A 23,104-nucleotide genomic window follows, 5' to 3' on the forward strand; every position below is an offset into this window, starting at 1 on the left:
GCAGTGCGCGATACCACGGCACAATGCAGATGTGGAGTCATTTCGCCCTAAATTGGTTTTCATTCTTATATTCCTCTCATTATGATTGGATTTTGTTGGTATATATTCAACTGCTAACGTCAATTTCGTTAGCTGTGTCGTAGGTTCACGTCTATTGACATAATTATCTCGCAAATGATAGGAAACCCATATAATGATTATTACAAGTAGATTATGTAAGCAATTATGTTTTCCACCAGTTTCCTACTTATTGTATATTTTATCAATGCCGGTTGTTTGTTTCACCTGTTTTCAAATTTATTGAGAATTATTGATAACATCAGTTTAAAAAATAAGTTTTGAAAGGCTTCGAAAGGATAGACAATCCAGCATTAAATTACATCGGATGATATTGTAATTTTGACTGGAACCATCACTAGACTTAAAAGACGGGTTCCAAACATCTTCAGGCTGTAGGTATGATGTGAAAATAAGGAAACGTAGCGCTGTGATTCCCTCCAGCATTTCATCATTAGATGGTGCTCCCGTGACCGAGTGGTTAGCGTCCCACATTATCACGCCGGGGATTCGGGTTCGATTCCTGTTCTGGTCGGAGGATTTTTCGTCAAACGCGTATTCTAGAGCTTGCCATTCCAGAGCATACATTCAAGGCATGTCCTTTGGCATAGAAATCTAATAAAAATAGTAATACCTACTTTGAGAAGGCAAAAGTTCCACTGGGAACGTAAGTGCCATCCAAGAAGAAGAAGAACATGTCATCTTTAGAGAAGTTCGCCAGTGAACAATAGATGCGAATGACTGAGCATTGAAGTTAAAACGAACCCAATGACATTCTGCACAACAGCCCTTGGCCACGTGTTGCAAAATTCGTCGAAGGAACATAGGAGATGATTCTATGGCACATCATTTGTCATCCGCCGTATTCACCATTTATTTATTTTCCACTTCACTTGTTGCAATCGACTCTATACGATAAGGCCAAAAATTGGGTGGATTCTTGCCAGAAAATTAACAGTCTCATACGATGGCCCCATCCGTATATACATATCACTAAAAGTTTGATCCATATCCTTTTGATATGGGATCAGTTCAGAAAAAAATGCATGAGAACACAACGAGCAACTTGAACTTGTTCGTAACGAAGAGGATTCACACTTTGCAGTTCATTAGTCTCAAAATAACGAGCAACTAATGTAGCGGCGATTATATACCACTGTGAAATCCCGTGCGTCGCTCGCTCAAAATGCAAATACAATGTTCGTTCTGCCAACGCTTTGAAAAAAGGAAATATTGCAACTTAAGCTCTTCCCGTTTGGATATAAAAGAAGCGAAGCTTGATTTCTTTCACTTTAGAGGCGAATGAACTGAAAAGTTTAAAGCCTCTTTAATCCAACATCATCATCATTCTTTCACACTTTCGTTTCAGCTAACGAGAAGCCAACAATTTTGCTGAATGCTGATATCATATACAACGATAGAGCAAAACACGACAGCAAAATCTCTTTAGAGGTGTGATTACGTTCGCAACTTCAAATCCGTTTGGTACGAAGAATGCATTTGTAATAATGTGGAATAATGTAAATCCAATTAACGTTATCAACTACCTTTTATTTGATTTCTATAACGTTGTTGTGGACCATTCAGCACTGAGATATTATTGTATGAACAAAAAATTTCGAATTCCTATTTGATAATAAATAGTTCAATATATAATAATCGAAAAACAGTTTTGAAAACTTTAATAAATTCTATACACCAAGGATTTTTTTACGCAGGAGAATTTTGCTATCACTTGTCGCGGTACACCATAGTAGATGTACTTTGAGTATTTTTTCAAATTTTCATTTTCAAGCCTATTGAGAATGGGGAAAAAAAGAAAAACTCATTTTTTCACTATAGCTCTTATAGTGAACCATATAAGATAATTATCTTATTACAGGTAAACTTCGATATAACGTACATTTCACTTTCAAAATTGTACGTTGTATCGAATTGTACGTTATATCGAAGCATAATAAAGTACTCACAAACGTAGTCTATAATACATTATTGTGTTGCTGTTTTAGTAAAGTCAATGAATAACTTCAATCAGAAGACGAAGCCAGCCTTTCTCATGATGTTTCCCTTCGTACTGTTGATTAAAGCATGATTCATTTAGAATCCGGAATTACAAAACCAGCTGTATTTCGGGATTGATTGAAGGTACAAAACTTGTTTTAGCATCACAATACAGATAATTCATTGTTCTATTAGAGAAAAAAATTATGGATTTTTTTTTCCTCTACACTTTGGAAATGTGTACGTTATATCGAGGTAAAATGTACGTTATATCGAGTGACGTTATATCGAGGGTACGTTATAACGAGGGTACGTTATATCGAAGTTTCCCTGTATTATCTGTAAAAGGCGTAGAAACACATTTCAATACGAATTATAGTAGTACTGAATCTCTAAATACTAAAAAAAACAATTTTTAAAGAATTTTTTTTTCTTCAATTTTTTATCTCAAAGCTATTGAGAATGGCGTGTTGAAAATCGAAAGGTACGTTTTTCACCATGGATTCTATGGATAGGGATTCGAAAAATAGTCAAAATTGCTATACAATAAAAATGTTTACTTCCTTTTTACTTTTTATTTCCTTACCCAGCCAGACTCCCCAGTACAACTCGTGAACGTTTTGGCCAATAACTTTTCTCATACCCTTTTCGGACCAATGAAAATTTGGCTAAAGATAAATAGAAATATTCTTTATCGAATGAGTATTATCTCGAAAATGTGTTTTGCGTCCTTTCGAATAACTTTTTTCAATTTTCTTCAAATTAATTTATTTCATCCATGAAAGTTGTACCAATGAAAATTTGGCTAAAGATAAAAAAATATTCTACATCGAATGAGTACTATCTCGAGAATGTGTTTTCGGTCCATTCAAATAACTTTTTTCAATTTTGTTTAAAATAATTAATTTCTCCTATACAACTTATTTTTTATTAATTCGTTTATTTTAAGAGGCTCAGTTACATAAGTTTTAGGGAGCCGAATTCTTTACAATATTTTTATAACTACATATAAACAATTTCCTAATTCTCTGGTTAGTAAGGTAGAAAACCGATTACTCGCGGTTGACTCCCTCCCATACAACTTGGCCTATAACTTTTCTCAGACCCTTTTACGATTAATCAAATTGTGGCTGGAAGATATGTGAAATATTTCTCTATCGAATAACTTCGATAACTCTATTCGTACAACTTTTTTTGAAAAAAAATTTCCTATAATGACCCATGCTCACGTTTCAGTCTTTAACTTTCCTCTGTCATGATCAAGATTATGTGGAAAGATGAATGATTCGATTCTCTATCTAATGAGCATTATTTTGAAGATTGCTACTTGATAAACAATCAATTTATTTCAGCTGAAATAATTCATTATTCATTAAATCCAGCAAGACGTTGGACAGAAACTTGCACGCAACAAAAACTTTTATCCGCTTAACTTCACACATTTTATCCGCTAACTTCACACATAGAGGCGAAGGAACTGCAAAGAGTAAAGCCTCTTAAAAACTTGCAAGCAAAGCAAGCAACTTCACACAAGTCAAAATGTGCGGTCCCAGGCGTATGTCTTACATATTTCTTCCCGGTCCTTAAAGTGTTAAGAAATGTTCGAGTTATAAGCATTCGAAATACGACTAGGGTTAGCACACAAATCGGCAGAACAAATGTATGGGAAAAAAGAAGTTCTTCCAGTTTTCATGAATTTAAACCGTTTAAAGATTAGCGAATTGTAATGTACAGCATATCAAACAAATCTTAGAGAATTTTCGATTCGAGGGGTATGCAAATTATGAGAATTCGTTCACAGTGAAAATAGTTATTAACGTTAACTTTATTTCATAAAAACGTGACCGGTTTTCTGATTTGGCACCCTTCCTGAGAGACGTAGTTCTACTTCAAAAAAACATTTATCTTAAGCATCGCCTTTTTTTATAGATAGTAAAACTTCAAATATTAACTTTCATTTTCACTTTCCGCAGAAACAGCTAAACCCATCTTATCTCCGAAAGAAAGGGTGGCATCGGAAAATTATTTCTTCCTGTCTTCCTGAAATTAACTCATCCGCGTTAAATTCTATTAAAAGTTCCGCTCAAAGGAATAAACTTCGTAGACGCCAGCGAAAAAAAAAATCACACAGAAGGGATCTAATCGCTCAGCTGATATTCAATAAAATTAAATTCCCCTTGCGAGCGAAAGCCATTGAGCCGCTCTCTGTCCGCTGTAGCTTTCCGGAAAACGCGTATTCTACATTCAAACTTCATTGCTCCGCAAGTAAACACGTGCTGGCGTGCCTCAGTCCCTCTTTCACCACCCACTCTGACACTACACACTGCCAGAGCGCGAAGCGCGATATACCCAAGAGTATGATTGGTTTTACGAAGAGCAGATAGTCATCCATCTTAGACTTCAAACCTCTTCACTAGCATAGTTAGTGATGTTGGAAGAGTGTGTGTTTTCCCCAGTGCTCACTGGGTGTGCATTTATTATCATTTGAAATTTACACCGTTAATTGAATTACACGTTGCAAACGTAGCTTTATGAGATTAAAGCAATAAATATGGTATGTACACGCGGCCACTCTGATAAGTATCACCCCGCACGGCATGCAACGGAGTTCGTCAATATTTATCGAAGAAAGTGCAGACGGAGGCGATTAGTGGCAAAAAAGGTATTGGCAGCGTGAATAATAATTGACGGCATATCGCCATCACAGATCGCTGAACTATCCAAACATCAATTTCATACCCTGCGCACTTCGAAAATGATTGGCAACCGGAATGTAACGCCCCCGCCCGAACGCACGCGAGAAGTTTTCTCATACACCCCACTCAACATCACATTAAAGAGCTCAGTCTATCACGCTAATCTCATCTCGGGCTGCCATTTACTGCGCGCGTCGCCACCGCCCGCTATCCACGCGCTATCGATACGACCGACGCGCGATATGTTAATTGTACCATTAGTGTTTACATTCGTTTTGATAAACACACACCAACATTTGCGCGTGAAAGTGTTTTGAGCGGCTTATTGCTTCTGACGCACAGCACAGCACAACGCCACAGCCACAGGTACGCTTTTGACGCCGGCTATGTCAACTGTCACTCCACCGCCAGCCAGCGCGCTGACAGTGACATTGGGTTGTTGTGCCGGTTACCGCCGCTTGGGTTGGCTTGGCTTGGGCGCAGGTGGTGTTGACTGGGGTTTCCTCCGGTTCACGGAATGGGCGGTCTGGTGGAGGGAAAATCGCACCACACTTCTACCGAAAAAAAGATTGCGCATGAAGCTGGTCGGTCTCTCTGTGTTCACAAATAATTATTATTGTTTCTCTTATGGTTTCGTAATCAGAGCAGCTTGCAGATTTTGAACGATATTATTTCCGATCTGGCTTGATTCTACAATAAATTCACATGCCAAAAACCGTGTAAGAATATCATGAATAAAATCAAATCGTATAGAGATTACGCCCAAGATTACCTGAAAATATTTGAAATCTTATTCGACCATTTAATATTTATATACATGAGAATAATCTAAATATATTCCGAAAGTGGAACGGTTATTGACGTATGATATCTTTAATTTCTATATATGGAAGTCAGTTTACGAAATTAGAAATGAGACACATAACGTTTAAGTTTAATCTATTCTCATTGATAAAAAGCAAATTTTGTTTTATAATCCATTGCCGGATGACAGCTTGTGTGAATTGAAAAGTGTTTTTGGGCTTATTGGTGACTTTTTCCGATCGGTTTTTGTAATTTTCAGGCATTGTTTTCGGGTTAAAAGTGACATCAAAAGGAGCTGCACTTAAGGTGGTAATTTGTGTAAAGGTACTAGCTTACCCGGCAAACGTTGTTCTGCCATATAAATTACTTCTAGTGAATATTTTGGTTGTTGAATAAAACATAACTAATGTATTGTAAGTGTGTTTAAATGTTTTAACGATCCATAGAAATCATCGATTGTGATCGATGAAGGATAAATTCCACGTGAATATCGAGCAGATACGTGAATGTTTGACCGTGTATTGCATTTGACCGTGGTAAAATGGACTTCCCGAACCAGAGTGTGATGTGAAGATGGAGATGAGATCTATGATATTCAGAAAATGGAGCGGTTTAGACGATGACCACAAACAAAAATTGAACAAAAAACAAAAAAAAACATTTTCATTTTCATTTCATCACGCCATTTTCGTTCATGAATTCTGAAACCAAAGATACGCCAGACAACTTCATTGGAGCTGATGTACAGGCCAATTCGGTACCTCATTATTTCGTCGAAGTGATTAAATCAAGGAGTATTCACATCGGTATTCTGAATTCGAAACACATCCATATTGTTTCCATTTTTCACAGACTTGCGAATGTATTTATTGCTCTTCACCGAACTGCAGAGCTTGACATTAATATGAACATTGAATGTTTGCTCAGCTGAGGCGAATATGGTACTACCCAACGATTTGGGATGTCAATGATATTTGTTGATATTTACCACTTGCGCTTCACAGAAATAGTTCATGGTCGAATTGCATGGAAAGGCTGTCACCTTTGCACAGCCCGATTGAACTTGAATTGCGATTCGTTCGGGTAGTTCTGATTCGATCGGATTTTAGAATACAGGAGGATAGTTGATCAGTAGATAGATCTAGAATTTCCGAGGAAATTACTCTATAAGGCAATCCTCGCTTTTGTCATTCAACCGAATACATCCAGCAACATGTCGGACGACATGCGTGCAATTTTCTAATGGAGCTCATTAAAGATTGCATTTCTTTCGTTTGAACACACGTGCACACGTTTGAACAAAGGCTGTGTAGGTGTTGCCCATGATAGCGTCTCGCAAGTGAATGTATTCTTCCTCGAACCGCTTCTGTTGAATGTGTCATAGGAAAAGCAAACGTTCGCTCTTTACCTTTGCGAATATGTTAACCATGGATTATTGGCACAGCTCAAGACATCGTAGAATGAAATTGTCAATTCATCAATCGACACACATAAGAATCCATCGAGCGCTTTTTTTTATTTGTTTCGTTTCCGCCAACCAAATGTTCAAAAATATTAATTCAAAATGAGTAATGATAATCCTCATGATTGAGGTAGCTGTGGCGCATTGGATCTACATACGTGCTCTCCAGCCGGTTTTTTTTATCAGAATTGACGAAAATAGCGTGATTCTTATTCTGCATTCCGAGCAGTGTGTGAATAGAATGATTTCAATAATTCATTTTGCTCATCTAAAAAGGCTTCTCACAACTCTTTCCACTCAAGATATGCACTCGAATCCGTTTCACACCAAGGTATTACGAAATAATAATAAAAATTAGCAAATATTTTTCAACATGTTCTATTCGGTTTCCGGAAAAAAATCGCTTCAGAAAACAACAGCAACAGAAACAACAAAATCCGACATATGACATGCCTGTGGATTGTTTTCGCGAAAGCGAGATTCGATCTTTCAATTTTCACAAATTCGTGCATTGTTTCCGAGTCAGAAGTCAAGCGGGATGTAAAGACGGTATTTTCCAGAGGCGAGAGCTATTGTTCGGTTCGAAGAACAGAAGATAAAAATTCACTCCGCTGCGGTTGTTTATTGCCCCGCCGTCGTTACACAGGCGAATTGGTTCGGATTTTCTGTTTCCGTTCTGCGAAAGGGGCTGCATAGTATAATTTAAAGATTATATCTTTGGCAATGAAGTTTGAGAGAACTACGGGGACATATTTTTGCTGTAATGATACTGAAAAACCGAATATCCACGATGCCAAAGTGATGCTCTGTATCTGGTGGGATCAAAAGGATGCGATCCGCTATGAGCTGCTAAAACCTGCAAACAATCAATAAAGACCTCCTCAGTCAACAATTGATCCATTCAAAGTGAGCTATTCCCGAAAAACGTCCAGATTATGCGATCAGACACGATAATATTCCACCATTACAACGCTCGGCCTCATGTTGCCGTTTGAATTTAAAACTATTATGAAAAAAGCGGATGGGGAAATTCTGGTTCACTCACCTTATAGCCGCAGGTATCCACAATTGTTTGTGTTTTTCATGCGGCTAAAAGGGAATGAATTAAGTTGCACACTCAATACCAAGTTGAAAAATTTTTACTGTATAGTCCAGAACAATGTTTTCCAAACGTTAATGGTATGAAGACGGTATCGTTTTGGAAATATCTAAAATATTGGAGCCTAAGTGTGTTATTTACTGGGAAAAGGGTTCTGAGAGATCTTCTTGAAAGACTGCTTTTTAGTGCCACAAATGCCTTGTAAAGATAAATCAGAAAACATGTCATTAAAGAAAGTCAATCGTTTCGCATTACGATCTGGCGATTTATATGGTCCCTACCGCATAAGCTATTCGTTATTTGAAGTCAGAAGTGAATGAAGCAAGAGCGTTCTGCGTCGAACCAAACAGGTAATAGTCAGATCGAACAAAATTTAGGCGGGTAAGGCAAATAATTCTATCCACCCTTTTCCAAATATTTCATAATCTATATTGCAACAGGAAGCTGAGTGTTGTCCAGATGGTATATTACAGCTTCGTGTCCACACCCAAAATAATAATTAGTACATTTTTTGACATTCTCATACAATACTTCAAATGAGCTCAGAAGAATCATTAAAAGTGCCCATACTGGTACAGTCTTTATTCGAGCGAAGGGCGAGTTTGTATATAATATTCGACTCGGCTGTATATAATCGAGTCGGACTCGATTATATGTGATTCGATTATATACAATTTTGGACTCGATTATACACAGTTTGGATTTTTTTTACATTTCAAATATGGTTTATTTCATGGAGAAATGTAACCTTTCAACGTTAAGATGAAGTTTAAGTAGCTATTATATGTACAGTGGGGTAAAAAACGTGATTTTTGAAGATTTTGCTTCAATTTTCATTTTTTTATATCGAATCCGCGCTGTATTCCATAGCAATATATGTAGAAGGGAAGAATGAGAGACACTTTGCAAATATCAAAGCATCACGCATTGAAGGTTTTACGTTAAAATATAGTTGTTTACGCCCTCCGTTTTACTCTCAGTTTTACATTTTCCGCGTATAAGATCCTTATAAGATCCAATTTCGTTTTACAATGTGGTGTAATATATCGTGCATTGGTATGACAGCACCAGTGGTTGTGTGAAACAGCCGGCATCTGTTCTGCTTGACATCGTTTGGTTTTTTTTTACCGGATACAATTCCAAGCTGACATTCAGTATGAGAGAACGATAAGTCTGTTCTATACATATAAACATTTCAACACTCTTAAAAAACAGGTGCTTCAATTTATGCATTTGACGCTGTTACTCAATAAAAATCATCTTTTCTGACAGCGCTAGGTTCCCGATTTCACCGATAACAGAGGAATCCCTTCACGCTATAGATATTCCAGATTGACGTCCCTTCAAACATGAACAATTATGCTGCATTCTAGTCACTTCTCAATTTTTTCATCGTTGAAGGAGTACTGATGCTTAAAACAAAATTGAACGCATTCTTGGCTTAAATGTGATTTGTATACACCCATCCATATGCCGAATAAATCTGGTTTTGTCTCATGAAACGGTTTATCAAAACTGTATCCAAAACACACCATGTATTTGATTTTACTGTAGTGTTTAACCATCAAATGAATATAAGACTTTTTCCTTTAAATATGGTAAGGCAAATGATTTTGGTTTGTCCAGTCGAAAATATGAACATGGTTTGTCCACTTTTTTGAATGCTCAAATTCAGCGCACCTGTGCCAAATTAAGTATTCGAATGTTTCAAAACATATAAATAAAATTGTCTTTTTCATGATTTACAGTAGTTTTATAGTATACTAGCTGTCCCGGCAAACTTCGCCCAAAATTTGTTTTTTGTTATCAATACCTTCAAACATCCACGTTTTCTTACTATGAGCAAGTTCATGGGTCCAATCGCAGAACTGTTCATTTATTGATCTTCTATTCGTCTCCGTTGAATTTACTTTTTACTATAAAATTCCTAGTATGTCTAACAAAACTTATCATTATAATATCAGATTATTTTCAGACACAGTTCTCGTTCAAGATTTTTCAATCACTTGTAAATAACATGTTTCTCCGTTACATGGAATAAATGTTTTATACAGAAAATATGATAGAATAAAGACAGCCCTAAATCGGACAATTCCTTCCTGGAGTTTCGCCCTTATCAACACATCCGGCGATCCTTTTTTCTGGTACAGATAGAAGAAGATATAGAAGTGCGTTTCATCACATTCAAATCCATTTCCAGTTTCGAACAAAGATCAATTTCGCTAGCGCAAACATCAAATGGACTAACAGCACTTGTCACTATGTAATTGTAGAATGTATCGAATTTAATTTTCCGAATTTTCCCTTTATCCTACAGCGTTTTCCGAAAATTTTCAATTGTCATGTTTGGCTGGAATATTTTTGGTTGAAATATGTGTAATATTTTTATGGGACACCCTCTCCATTCTAGAGGAGGCCATACCATTATAGAAACATTTCTCATACCCGAAAACCCTCACATTCCAAATTGTGCTTGATTAGCATTCGAGTTATGCAGAAATTTGTATTTCATTTGTATGGCAGCCCCCCCTTAGAGAGGGAGTTGGAGAGTCTAACCATCATAGAAACATGTATTGCACCCTAAAACCTCAAAATGCCTAATTTGACTCCATTTGCTTGAATAATTCTCGAGTAATGCAGAAATTCGTGTTTCATTTGTATCACAGCACACCACCCCCCCCCTTAGAGAGGGGGGAGAGGTCTCAAACTATCACGAAAACCTTCCCTGGGCCCAAAAACCCCAACCAATTTTCATGTTGATCGGCTTAGTAGTTTTCTAGTCCACAAGAATCACACAGACAGACAGAAATCCATTTATATATATATATATATATATATATATATATATATATATATATATATATATATATATATATATATATATATATATATATATATATATATATATATATATATATATATATATATAAATTACGTCCCGAGGGTTTTCGAAGGGTTTTTTAAAAAAGAACACGCGATGTAATCACTACTTGGTTGGAACAAGAACTGACTCTAATTTATTTTTCACACGTTTATATATGGGTTGCTAATCTAAATGGAACTTATTGATAAAGCACTTTCTGGGATTCCTAGGTGTTATGTTCGGCTCGCCGTCGCTCGTGTATGTCGAGTCTGCATTCTTGGTGCCGGTGCTGGTTCTGGCGTCGGGTTACGGAGTGCAGAATTGTGTGTCTGTGGACTTGTTGCCTGATTCTAACGATGCCAATGATGTCGCTATCTGTTGTTGTTGTTGTTGTATTTGCTCGAGCCTTTGCGATATGTGTTGTTCCTGGGATTTAGGGTTGAAGTCGGTTGCCTCGGTAACTGGTCTCTCCCTAAGTGAGGATCGTCCCGATCCGTTTGCTCTATTCTTGAAGTAAATTTGGATGATCATGAGAACAATGAAAAGAGAAGTAATGCTGGTTAATGAGAATCCGCCGAATAAGGTCCAAACTTTCAGATTCAAGCTATGTTGTTGTAAGTAGACATGTTCCAATTCCTTCCGGTTTTTTGATGTTTCATTACCAATTGTTGATATGTCGAAATAGTGATGTTTGTTCCAGGTCGTTCTGACGTTATGGAGTGCCCCGTGGATGACGTCCATTTCGTGTACTACTTCGTTGTTCTGGAATGATTGGTTGTTCAAGTTGATAGTACAATTTGAAAATGTTATTAAGAAATTTCCAACTAAAGTGCGATCATCTGGTCCGCAGTTGCTTCGTAGGAGGTTGTCTTTTGCGTTTTGAATCAAGAGCGTACCTTCGGTGATTAACTCTTGAGTTGTTCTGTCATAAAACGTAGAGTTGCACTCGGATTTCTTACCAAAAATCAGTGGGTAAATGCAAGCGTCGTTTATTGCTTTCAAATATGCTGCTTTCTGAACGAACTGCTGCGGATTGCTAGTAGCGTAAAGGGTGTTTCCGATTTTGACGACATGCTCCGGATAGTTGTTGATGATTTGGTTCCTGTGTACTAAGGGGTGCAGCTGAATAACGGAGGATGTCTTGTTGTCCAGTCGGGGAACATGAAGGATGTACAGAAGGGTCCCTTGGCTTACTGCAAATTTGGGAATTACATGTTGAAAGGCGTCGTCTGGGAGGTCTATTGTCACGCCTTGATTTTGTAATAATGACTTTATAAAAGAGATTTCTTGAATCGAAAGTATTTTATTTGTTGATATTGACGTCTTAGATAGGATGATGGCCTCTTGAATGTCTTCTAATAGTTTATTGATGATATCGATATTAATTATCGTGATTATTGATGTGATCTCGTTGGTTAATAATTCATTCGTTTTCATGTTCTCGATGATTCTGTTGATGGTCCCCGTCAGGTTTGAAATCCTTTCGTTGATATGATTGTTTACTTCAAACTGTTGGTTGTTCTGTGTGATTAACTCATTGAGCGTGGAGTTTATAATGCGGGGGTCCTGCGCGTCCGGCGACCCTGCGATCCATTTCCATGTTGCACCCAGCGTATCCCATCTTCTAAGTCGGTGATGTTGGAGTGGTTTTATTTGGAGGAAATTGTTATAAAGTTTCTTCACTTTTAGTTTAACTACATCTCCTAATGGATTTCTAATATCTACTTTATCATAAAAGGAAGTGGTTAGGTAGTCTATAGACTCCTGAATGTGGGTCAGATTTATGGGATGTATGATTTTTAAGGTTCCTGTTTGGATTTTACAATTTCCTACGTTTAGTAGTAACAAGGGGTCTTCGTTGAGATTTCTCATCGAAAGAAAGGATGCTGTTGTCGGAATAGGGATCGTAGTGAATATCAGGAAAAGGATCTGGAAAAGGGGTTTACAATGTTAGGTGCTTCTATGCTGGCGTAAAACTAGTGATATATAATAGAATATATATTTTTTTTTATAATGGTCATTCATGTTTCCTTTTCCTTTTGATTTTTGATTTGTGTAGTTTTATGTCTCTGTAATCTACAAAGGTTTTTCTTCTATTGCGTTTTACTGTTTGGGACTTATATCTCGGTTTTTTCTTGTTTCTTATACCCTGAATTCTGTTGTAAATAACTTCTCCTCTTGAGAAATTCGGTTCGTTTTCTCTATTTTTATTTCTGGTTTCCAATGTTTTTTCCTGATTTGTTTTAGTTTTTGTGATTATCTCGTCAAAGATTTTGTTCCTGTTTTCGAGGATTGTTTCCAAATTCAAGGGTCTTTCTTCCCCTTCTTTAATACCGAAAAATATTTCAATGGGTTTCATTTTCGTAACGCTGTGTATGGTCGAATTGTATAGACTTGTTGCAATTTTGTAAATTTCTTTATGCGAAAGGTCGTTATATTTAGCCTTTATACAGAGAAATATTTCCGACAGGGTTGAGTGAAAACGCTCTACCATGCCGTTAGTTTCGCTATGGTTAGAGGGGGTAAAATACATTTCTGCTCCTACTCTTTGGAGCAGTCCTCTAATTTCTATAGAACGGAATGCCACTTCATTATCGCAAACGAGTAGGTTTGGAGTTCCATAAGTCGAAATCAATTTCACTATGCCTCGCTTGACATCGGGAATTGACCTGGACTTAATTGGAATAAGCATTGCGTATTTCGATAGTTTATCTATCGCCGAAATAAAGAGATTTGGGGAAGATATAAAAATATCTACATGAAGAATGTCAAGTGGCTTTTCTGGGATAGGAGTCTCTGCAAATTTAATTTTATAGGGACTCCTTTCGTATTTGTTCTGAAGACAGGTATCGCATAAGTTGATAAAAAGTTGAATTTTCTTACGCATTTGGGGGAAATAGTGTCTCCTGATGACTTCAGCATGATTTTCCTCTGCGCCTCGGTGAGCTCTTCCATGGACCTCTTCGATCAGGGCGTTCTGTTCCTCAAGTGTTCTGACGTCCTGCAGAAGAGTTTGCGTTAGTTTAATTTTAAAAGATTTGTTGCGGGAAAAATGATTTTTGTATGTGATCTGTAAAGTATTAATCCATCTCTCGGGACAGAGTATACAGTTGATCTTACTGGGGTGCATGTAATCTCTCAGTATCCTTATCGCCAGTGGTACTCCAAATGCGAACCTGGTTATTGTACGACGTGTGACACCTGGAAAGATCTCATCAAACTCTTCAGAATTTTCGTCTCCTATTTTAATTATTATTTGGTTCTTGAAAAAATTTAGTGGGTGCTCTGTCATTTGTATAAGTTCCTCGGCATCCGAGTCTGCCGAATGGGCGGCTTCAGTATCAGAAGATGATTCCTGTTCATTATTGTTAATTTCGGGTGAAATTCTTGACAAACCATCGGCAACAACGTTTTGTTTGCCGGGTCGATATTTGATATCATAGTCAAACTCTTCCAATCTCAATTTCCATCGGATTAGGCGGTCATTCGGAGTTTTTAAACTCAAAGCGTAAGTTAACGGCTTATGATCCGTAAACAGAGTAAATTTTCGGCCATACAAATATGGACGGAAATATTTACAACCCCAATCGATAGCAAGGAGTTCCTTTTCTATCGTGGAGTATTTCTCCTCTGTTTTGGTCAGCGTTCGGGATGCATAGGCAATGGGTTTATCATGTCCGATAGGGCCCTGTGATAAAACCGCGCCTAATGCGAAATTGGATGCATCAGTAGTAAGGACGAATCGCTTATCAAAGTCTGGGTACTGCAGTATTTGACTGCTGCTCAGTATACTCTTGCATTTTTCAAAGGCCGAAATGAATTCCTTTGTATGCTTTATAGTTTCTTCTTTCCGTAGCTGTTGAGTTAGGGGTTTGGCAATTTTTGCAAAGTCCTTAATGAACTTCCTGTAGTAGCCAATAACTCCCAAAAACCCTCTTAGCTCTTTCTCATTTTTAGGCAATGGCCATTTTCTTATAGCATCTATCTTTTCCGGGTTAGGTTTTACTCCTTCGGGTGTAACTACATGCCCTAGGAACGCAACTTCCTTCCGGAGAAACTCACACTTGTCGAGTTGTACCTTCATATTATAATTTTTTAACGTTTCTAAAATCAATTTTAAATTAATTACATGCTCTTGAAGGCTAGTCGAAAAGATGATAATATCATCCATATAGACTAGACATCTCACTCCAATATGTTCCCTGAGAATGTTATCCATTACTCTCTGGAACGTGGCTGGAGCATTCTTGAGGCCGAAAGGCATTCTGATGAACTCGTAGTGTCCCCCGTCGACACTGAACGCAGTTTTCTGGATGTCTTTCTTTTGGACCTCTATCTGGTGAAACCCTGAAGCAAGGTCAAGGGTTGAAAAATATTGGCATTTTCCTAATTTATCGAGTATATCCGTTATATTAGGAATAGGGTATCGATCATCTGCGGTCTTATGATTTAATTTGCGATAATCAATAACGAGCCGCCATTTCTTCGTGCCGGAAGCATCAATCTTCTTCGGTACGATCCAGATTGGTGATGACCAAGGACTCTGGGACGGTCGAATAATGCCTTGGTTGAGCATTTTAGTTATTTGTCGCTGGACCTCTTCTCTATGACAGAAGGGGTAGCGGTAATTTTTGGAATAAATAGGTACATCGTCCTTTGTATTAATTTTGTGTCTCACAGCATTTGTGAATGTTAATTCTTCATCGTCGCTATAAAAAGCTTCCGGAAATAGTTTTAAAACACTAAGAAGTTTCTCTTTTTCTTCCGTGTTTAGGTGATCGGTTCTAATGCACCGTCCTAGTTCAATTTTGGCTTTATCCCGTTTCTCATTTGTGAGAAAAGATTCGGGAGAAACCTCTTCAAAATTATGAAGCTCTGTAAATAAGGCTTCTTTGTCTATGCAGACCGTTACTGGTTTATCGCCAGTGTTTATTAAAAGAAAAGTGGTCACACCATCTCGAGCACTGTATACCCCGCTAGGTATGACGACATCTTGTCCGATCACAATATCGTGTTCTATTAGGAAGTCTCCCTCCTGAAGCCGTACTGGAAACTGCTTCACAAGGGTTTCATTTTGGTGGAAATTCAGTTGCTCCTTATCGGGGAATTTTTTCTTCAGCGGTATTCTAGTACCATTGATGGTGATTGTGTTGAATACCGTATCAATTATGGCCCCTATAGATCTCAATGATTCAAAACCAATGAGTCCATCAAAGTAATCATGAAATCGGAATAGAAAGAATTTTTGACTTGGCACACCTTTGGTAGTATTAAGGAAAGGATTCAAATACGTGAATTGATTAATAAAATGGGCGCCACTCACATTTTTTATTTTATGTTGTGGCCCTGATGCAATGCCTTTTGTGGGGACTAACTCAGGGGTTATATAATTTTTGTTGGCCCCCGTGTCTATTAAAAATTTCAATGGTCTACCTGATTTTCTCGGGACCTCTAAATACGGGAGGAAATTGTTCCCTACTCCATTATTTGTTGGTCTGGGACCATACAAAAATTTAACTCTTCGTGAGTTTCTTCTACTACGGGTGGCAATATTATTTCTTCATGATTTTGTTCCGGGGCACAGGCGTCCTGTGTTTGCTCCCAAAACTGTTCATAATTTTCGTCTGATGTTGCCTCACAATTATTCACTTGTGCTTCTCGTCTCTGGAAAGGCACCATTTGTTTCAAATGACCTGAGGGGTCGGGTTTAATGTAGGGTGCTGTCGGTTTTTGGAATTGGGGGTTTTGTTGGAAAGGTTTTTGGTAATAGGTGCTTTGGAAAGGTGGTCTTTGGTATGGGGGATTTTGTGCAGGTTGTCTTAGTGGAGGATTTTGCGGCTGAATAGGCCTAGGGTAGGGGAACGATGGTTTGAAACTTGTGTGCACAATTGGTTTTTGTGGAGGCGTTAAAATTTTTGGGAATTTTTCCCGTCTACGCTGGGTAGCGTTATACTGATCCAATGCCCATTGAAATGCCATCAAAAGCGTATTTGGGCGAGATGTCCTTGTTAAAGTGGAGTAAGGCTCATTTAGCCCATCCACAAAAGAGTTCAATATCATGTCCTCGTAACTCTTAGAGAGAACTTTTAAACATGATTTAGTTTCATCGTCCAATAATAATTTTGCCACGATATCGGACAGTAGTTCCCTACACTCATTGTAGAAATCTGCTATACTTTTCGTACCCTGTCGTAGGTACGATATTCGAGTGACGAGAGTGCCTAAGTCTCTCTTGTCACCAAAGTATTCTATTAATACTAGTTTCATTTCTTCCCATGTCGTGGGATTGTTTCTTGAGGCCAATGCGTCACTAGCCTCATCAATAATTTTATCTCGGATTATGCCCACCCATAGTGCCATAATCTGAGCAACGTCCGCTTCTGCGGGCAGTAAATTTTTCGCGAAACCTATTTTGCTTTCCACGGAATTGATCCAAGTGGAGAGCGATTTTTTGTCTTTACTATCCCCTCTATAGGGAACAATCATTTTGATTGCGTCCGGTATCCGAGACGCATCAAACCTAGCCGCTGTTGTTCCCGCTGCGCTTGGCGGGGGCGGGTTGGTGTTATTGCTGCTCCCCTCTGAGGCTCTTGCTTCCTCTAGGGTTGCAATCTTGAGGCGCTGGGCCTCTAGTTGAGAGCTTAGCTCTTCGATTAAATTTTCTAATGTTTCTAATGTCATGCTTCTGGTTTTCATGCACAATAATCTTATTCTCACTATTAATTCACTTATTAATTCACTTAGTAATTCACTTATTAATTAATTAGTTTGGGGGAAGGGTGTTAGAAGAAGCAGTTGGCGTACCTATGCCGGGTAGCCAGATAGTAGGAAGGCGAAAGTTTTAAATAAAAAAAAGGGTTACTCACCTGATATCAACTAGTAAGCCGCTAGTGATTCCGATGATGGAAACGCCGGATCTTTCCAAGGCGCCAACGAGTTTCACTCACTTGTTTTGGTATCCCACCAAAACGGACACCGGACGAACACGCACACAATATTCTTCTCAAACCGCTTGATATTCACTCAAGGATGGTATCTGGACGAACACGCGCACAATATTCTTCACGAATCACTTGATGTACCGTCAAGGATGGTATCCAGAGTTCACTCGCGACAGCCCTGTACTTGATCCGCGCCGACTGCGCCAATTACGTCCCGAGGGTTTTCGAAGGGTTTTTTAAAAAAGAACACGCGATGTAATCACTACTTGGTTGGAACAAGAACTGACTCTAATTTATTTTTCACACGTTTATATATGGGTTGCTAATCTAAATGGAACTTATTGATAAAGCACTTTCTGGGATTCCTAGGTGTTATGTTCGGCTCGCCGTCGCTCGTGTATGTCGAGTCTGCATTCTTGGTGCCGGTGCTGGTTCTGGCGTCGGGTTACGGAGTGCAGAATTGTGTGTCTGTGGACTTGTTGCCTGATTCTAACGATGCCAATGATGTCGCTATCTGTTGTTGTTGTTGTTGTATTTGCTCGAGCCTTTGCGATATGTGTTGTTCCTGGGATTTAGGGTTGAAGTCGGTTGCCTCGGTAACTTATATATATGTAGAATTTTACGGATTCACATGTTTTAATGGATTATAAAATCCACCTTCTATTAGAGGCGAATGAACTGCACAGTTTAAAGCCTCTTAAAAACAAAGAATAAATCAATCAACCTTCCATTGGCTCATAGAGCCCCTCATTTGAGTTAACTTTGAATCAATCACCAGACGATTATTCTGCACGTATTCAGACCTTTTCTGGATTATAACACTTACACATATTGTAAATATCATGCTTGCACACCATTTGTATCAGATTTACATAGCTAAATCATGTAATTAACGCATTTCGATGACCTCAATTCTGATCATGAGTTGTCCAATTCACTAATGTTGTTTTGTCCACATGATTTATATGGCAACCGCTTGGCGCGCTGCAGTTTGTTTATTGTGTCCTTCGCGCATAGCAGAAATAAAGTGTCTCTGTGTTGAGTGTGTTGAGGTGAACACTTTTAAAATGCCTAAGAAAAGGCAATATTCTGAAGAAAGCCTAAATTATGAATGAATCAATATGATGACAGTAAACTCAAACAGTGATAAATGTAACAGCTACTTGAAAATTCGTATTTTTTCATTCAAAAATGATTATTTCCAAAACCGGACAAACCATGATCAGAGGTGGTCAAGCCATGGTCATAATTTCTCTTTGAGGAAAATCGTTGAAAAACACGAAAAAAATCTTAATAATTTGATAGTATTATACTTAACAATGGTAGTATTTGCAACTAGAGATTTGGGGATTCTCAATAAACCCAAACTCGTATCGATTATATGTGATTTTCATGAAGAAAAATCGATTTGCATTTACTAGCTGCGTAAAACACCCTAAATCGGACAAACCAAGATCATCTACCCTATATTGCATCGAATTACTCTTTTCGATCGCTAGGTCCGCTCGGAGGCTTGCTATCTACAATGTTATAACATGTTCAATCCACACAGTCGGCTTGAGCAACATCACACACTGACTGTGTGCATCTCATAACTCATGGAAAACTTTCAGTATTTTCCGTATCAGCCATATAATTCAGCAATACGTCGCCAATCAATTCCCCCGGCTAGACGTTCAAAAGTTTAAAATTAGTCCGTAATAGATTCTGGCATATCCAGCTTGCGGCTCAGTGCTAATTGTACCGCCAACAATATCTCGAAATAGCCAGATTTTTCCCCGGGATGGAAGTAATCAGACACGCGTGTGGTACTTGAATAAATACAACGTGAGATTTTGTGGAACGGTTGGATTCCATAGGTAAACATAACATAATATGCGAAAATTATGGAATGATACGAACACAGCAAATACGCCCCTCGGGGAATGCTCACAGTCGGGAGTCAAAAAATTGTGTTAACAAAGAAGCAAAGTTTCAACTAAGATTCATTGACTTATCACACTGTGACCCACGATTATTGGCGACTGTGTCAGTTAACTTGTTCACTCTCATCCCGCCGCCGCAAGCGCCGCCAAACGCCTTCCAATCAAGCTTAATTCAAAAGCGTAGTGCTTCCGACGTCATCATAATGAAATACCAGCAGTCTCCATCGTGCGAGGGGTCGAAAGTCTTTCAAAATATTCAAATGATATTCATGATATTCATTCCCTCCACAGCTACTGTTTATGTTTTGTTGCGAAGCTTATATCTCCAATTGGTACAACCAATGTCATCTACTCGGATCAAATGAACGGGCTATCGGCATCTACTTAGGGATGCTTCAAAATCTTCGATACACATTTCTAGGCCAAACAAAAAGTGATGAATGTTTTACTCGTGTCGAATTTGTCGCAATCATGTCGAACCTCGAGGCTGATGGTTTAACTTCGATGGCAAGAGGAACCCATTTCTAGCCGGAAGATATCAATGATCGTCACCAGCGGCCATTAATTTATTTATTGGCAATCGCACACATTACGATTGACTGCCACGCCGTAACTCCGTGCACAGCGATTGCCTTCTTGTTCTTGCTGATGTCCACGATACAAGTAACGAGATCTGCATAGATCCACGAGGTGCGTGTCGTTTCTATTTCTATATCATCTTCTGCCATCCGTCATGAATCGATTCTACCTTTTTTTGTTTCGAATTTTCCCTCCCAGACGTTACACTATTCCAACCAAAAGCCATAAAACGAACATCGTCAGCCACCCCTCTTACAAATTGCCCACCCGCAAGGGGTTACAATTCAGTAACTTCAGCTCGATTCGCTACTTCCAATCGATGGGCCGTCGTTCACTTCACTTCGATCCCCCCCCGCAGGCGAGACACTCCGAAGTATCCATCCGTGCTAGTTGACACGCCGGAGGTTACACACAAATAACAAACCGAACGTAACTTTGCAAAACAACCGACCAAACCACCGATAGGACACACAGATACACACTCGCGCTCCGATTATTTTTGATTCCGTGTGACACTGCAGGCGCCGATCAAATAGCTCTGTTTTTCCCTGTGCCTCGCTGTTACTGTTCCCCTACACGCTGACGTTCTGACGCGATTCGGTTCGATTGGGGCATTTTTATTTGTTACACAGTTCCCAATCAAGAATCACGTTGTGCATCACGTTGGTGTATGAGTAAAGGAAATTTAGAAAATCGAAATTTTGTTTTCGATGCCAAACGACTTTAAAAGGCATAAAACGTCGAGATGTGGTGCAATCACAAAAAAAAATTTGGCCGAAAATTGGGACTTAGCCTGGGTGGCCAAAAAATCAAAACTTTGAGTGCTTTGAGGCACCCCTAAGTCATGTCCGATTGAGCTGAAATTTCGCACAGGTCATTTTTTTGGACCAATAAACAAAATGTACATGATCGGTTCTTTAAATTCGATAATAATTTTTTTTCCATACCTTCATTGCCTACAGTCCTACAAGGTCGATTTTCGGTCAAAATTTTTTTTTCTAGATGACACCAGATCTCGACGTTTCATGCATTTTTAAGTCATTTGGCACCGAAAAAAAATCGATTTTCCAAATTTCCATAACCATAACCATAACCCCCCTTGGGAGATCCAAGGATCCAAGGATCAAAAAATACAAACTTTGAGCGCTTTGAGGCATCCCTAAATCATATCCGATCGAGCTGAAACTTGGCACAGATCATTTTTTTGGGCCAATAAACAAAATGTACATGGTCGGTTTTTGAAATTCGATGATGAAATTTTTCCCATACATCCATTGCCACCCTAGTGTCCCGTGTTGTGAAGATGTTCCGGGAGACAAAGACTTTCGACCGCCGCGCTGGAAGCCGCCGAAAACCGAAAACGAAATACCCAGAGAAGGCGCGGAAGATAAGGCAGTACTTTGAGAAAAAGCCGAACCGGACTGACAAGCAAAACAGCTGTACCGTGAGTAGCTGGTCAAGCCAGGCTGCCATCGAGGCGGACAGCAAACAAATCCCCGGCCTCGAGTTTTTAGTCGGTACGTCCCGCATGGAGGTTCCGGAAAAGCTCCAGAAGAGAAGGACGAACGAATTCGCGAAGAAGTACCTGAGGTGGCAGGCGATCTACAGGTGCGGATGGTACAGCAAGTCGTTCGTAACAACCGGCAATGCTTGCAGAAGCGCTTGCAGCCCTTCCTCCGCGTGGTCCCACGCTGTTCTGGCCGGATCTCGCTTCGTGCCATTACGCCAAGCCTGTAATGGATTGGTACGAAGCGAAAGGCGTTAATGTGGTTCCGAAGGAGGCGAACCCGCCAAATTCACCAGCACTTCGCCCGATCGAAATGTTTCTGGCGATAATGAAGAAGAAACTGAAGAAAAGCGGAAAAACATTCAAAACCAATGAAGCTTTGATGAAAAACTGGGAGAAATTGTGTAAGGAAGATGGGCAAAGCCTCGCCCAAGATCTCATCAGCAGTGTCACGAGAAATGTACGAGTATTCAGCTTGGGGGAGGAAATTCAATAAATAAATTATGCCAAAACATAGCTAATATATAGTTATTTAATCCCTGAAAATTTGATGATGATTTGAAGTATCCGTTTTAAACTGAATTTTTGGTGATCATTTTTGTATGTCTCATTTTTATCGAGTCCAATTTTAATAACACCCAATCACGCACGATTTTTGTTTCGTCGACTCGGATCCGGTTATAATGATATCAAAGATGCACTACATTTCATCTTTTTCAATAGCACTCCCTAAGCACTTCCTAAGCGAACTTCACCATCTCAACTTAGTGCTACTTGTGTCTTTTTAATTATTAGTACATGGTTGTGATTATTATCATATTGAGGACCACATCTTTCATTTCTGTACTGTGGTGAGTTCAAAGTTTCGAAAACAAGAACGTAACATTGGAGACGCAAAGTTTTGATCGTTCATACCTCTCTTACAGTTGAATGGAGTAGTACGATAATCACTTCATTCGAAAGATAAAAGGTCTACGAGTTGTATCATTGTTACTTTTCAACCCAAAAACTCCTTCAATAGTTAAAAGACTGCTTCAAAAGAAAGCTTTTGAAATCATACGTTTTTGTGACGGATAAAATGGCCGTATTTCAATCTGTACCAGAGTGGTTGAAAATCTTTCTCATATGTACTTTTTCTTCCAAAAATCTGTACCATCGAAAATATTCGTT

The 23,104-nt window shown here is 38.8% G+C and overlaps 2 protein-coding genes across 18 annotated transcripts in view; both read right to left on the reverse strand.

Annotated features, from left to right (window-relative positions):
* Positions 1–23,104, reverse strand: part of LOC129775065 (dual 3',5'-cyclic-AMP and -GMP phosphodiesterase 11-like) — a 375,931-nt gene that overhangs the window by 197,446 nt on the left and 155,381 nt on the right. The gene's annotated exons all lie outside the window — the stretch shown is intronic.
* LOC129775067 (uncharacterized) lies at positions 11,470–12,854 on the reverse strand. Of its 2 annotated transcripts, none has more exons than XM_055779288.1 (2): positions 11,942–12,854; positions 11,470–11,489 (listed from the first exon to the last, which is right to left on the reverse strand). In XM_055779288.1, the coding sequence occupies exons 1-2, from the start codon at positions 12,852–12,854 to the stop codon at positions 11,485–11,487; spliced, it is 918 nt and encodes a 305-aa protein (XP_055635263.1). In that variant the 3' UTR covers positions 11,470–11,484. The 2 variants fall into 2 exon arrangements, with proteins under 2 accessions (XP_055635263.1, XP_055635262.1); XM_055779287.1 differs by lacking the exon at positions 11,470–11,489 and adding an exon at positions 11,519–11,744.

This window comes from Toxorhynchites rutilus, chromosome 3 (assembly GCF_029784135.1).
Source record: "Toxorhynchites rutilus septentrionalis strain SRP chromosome 3, ASM2978413v1, whole genome shotgun sequence".
Classification (NCBI taxonomy): domain Eukaryota; kingdom Metazoa; phylum Arthropoda; class Insecta; order Diptera; family Culicidae; genus Toxorhynchites; species Toxorhynchites rutilus.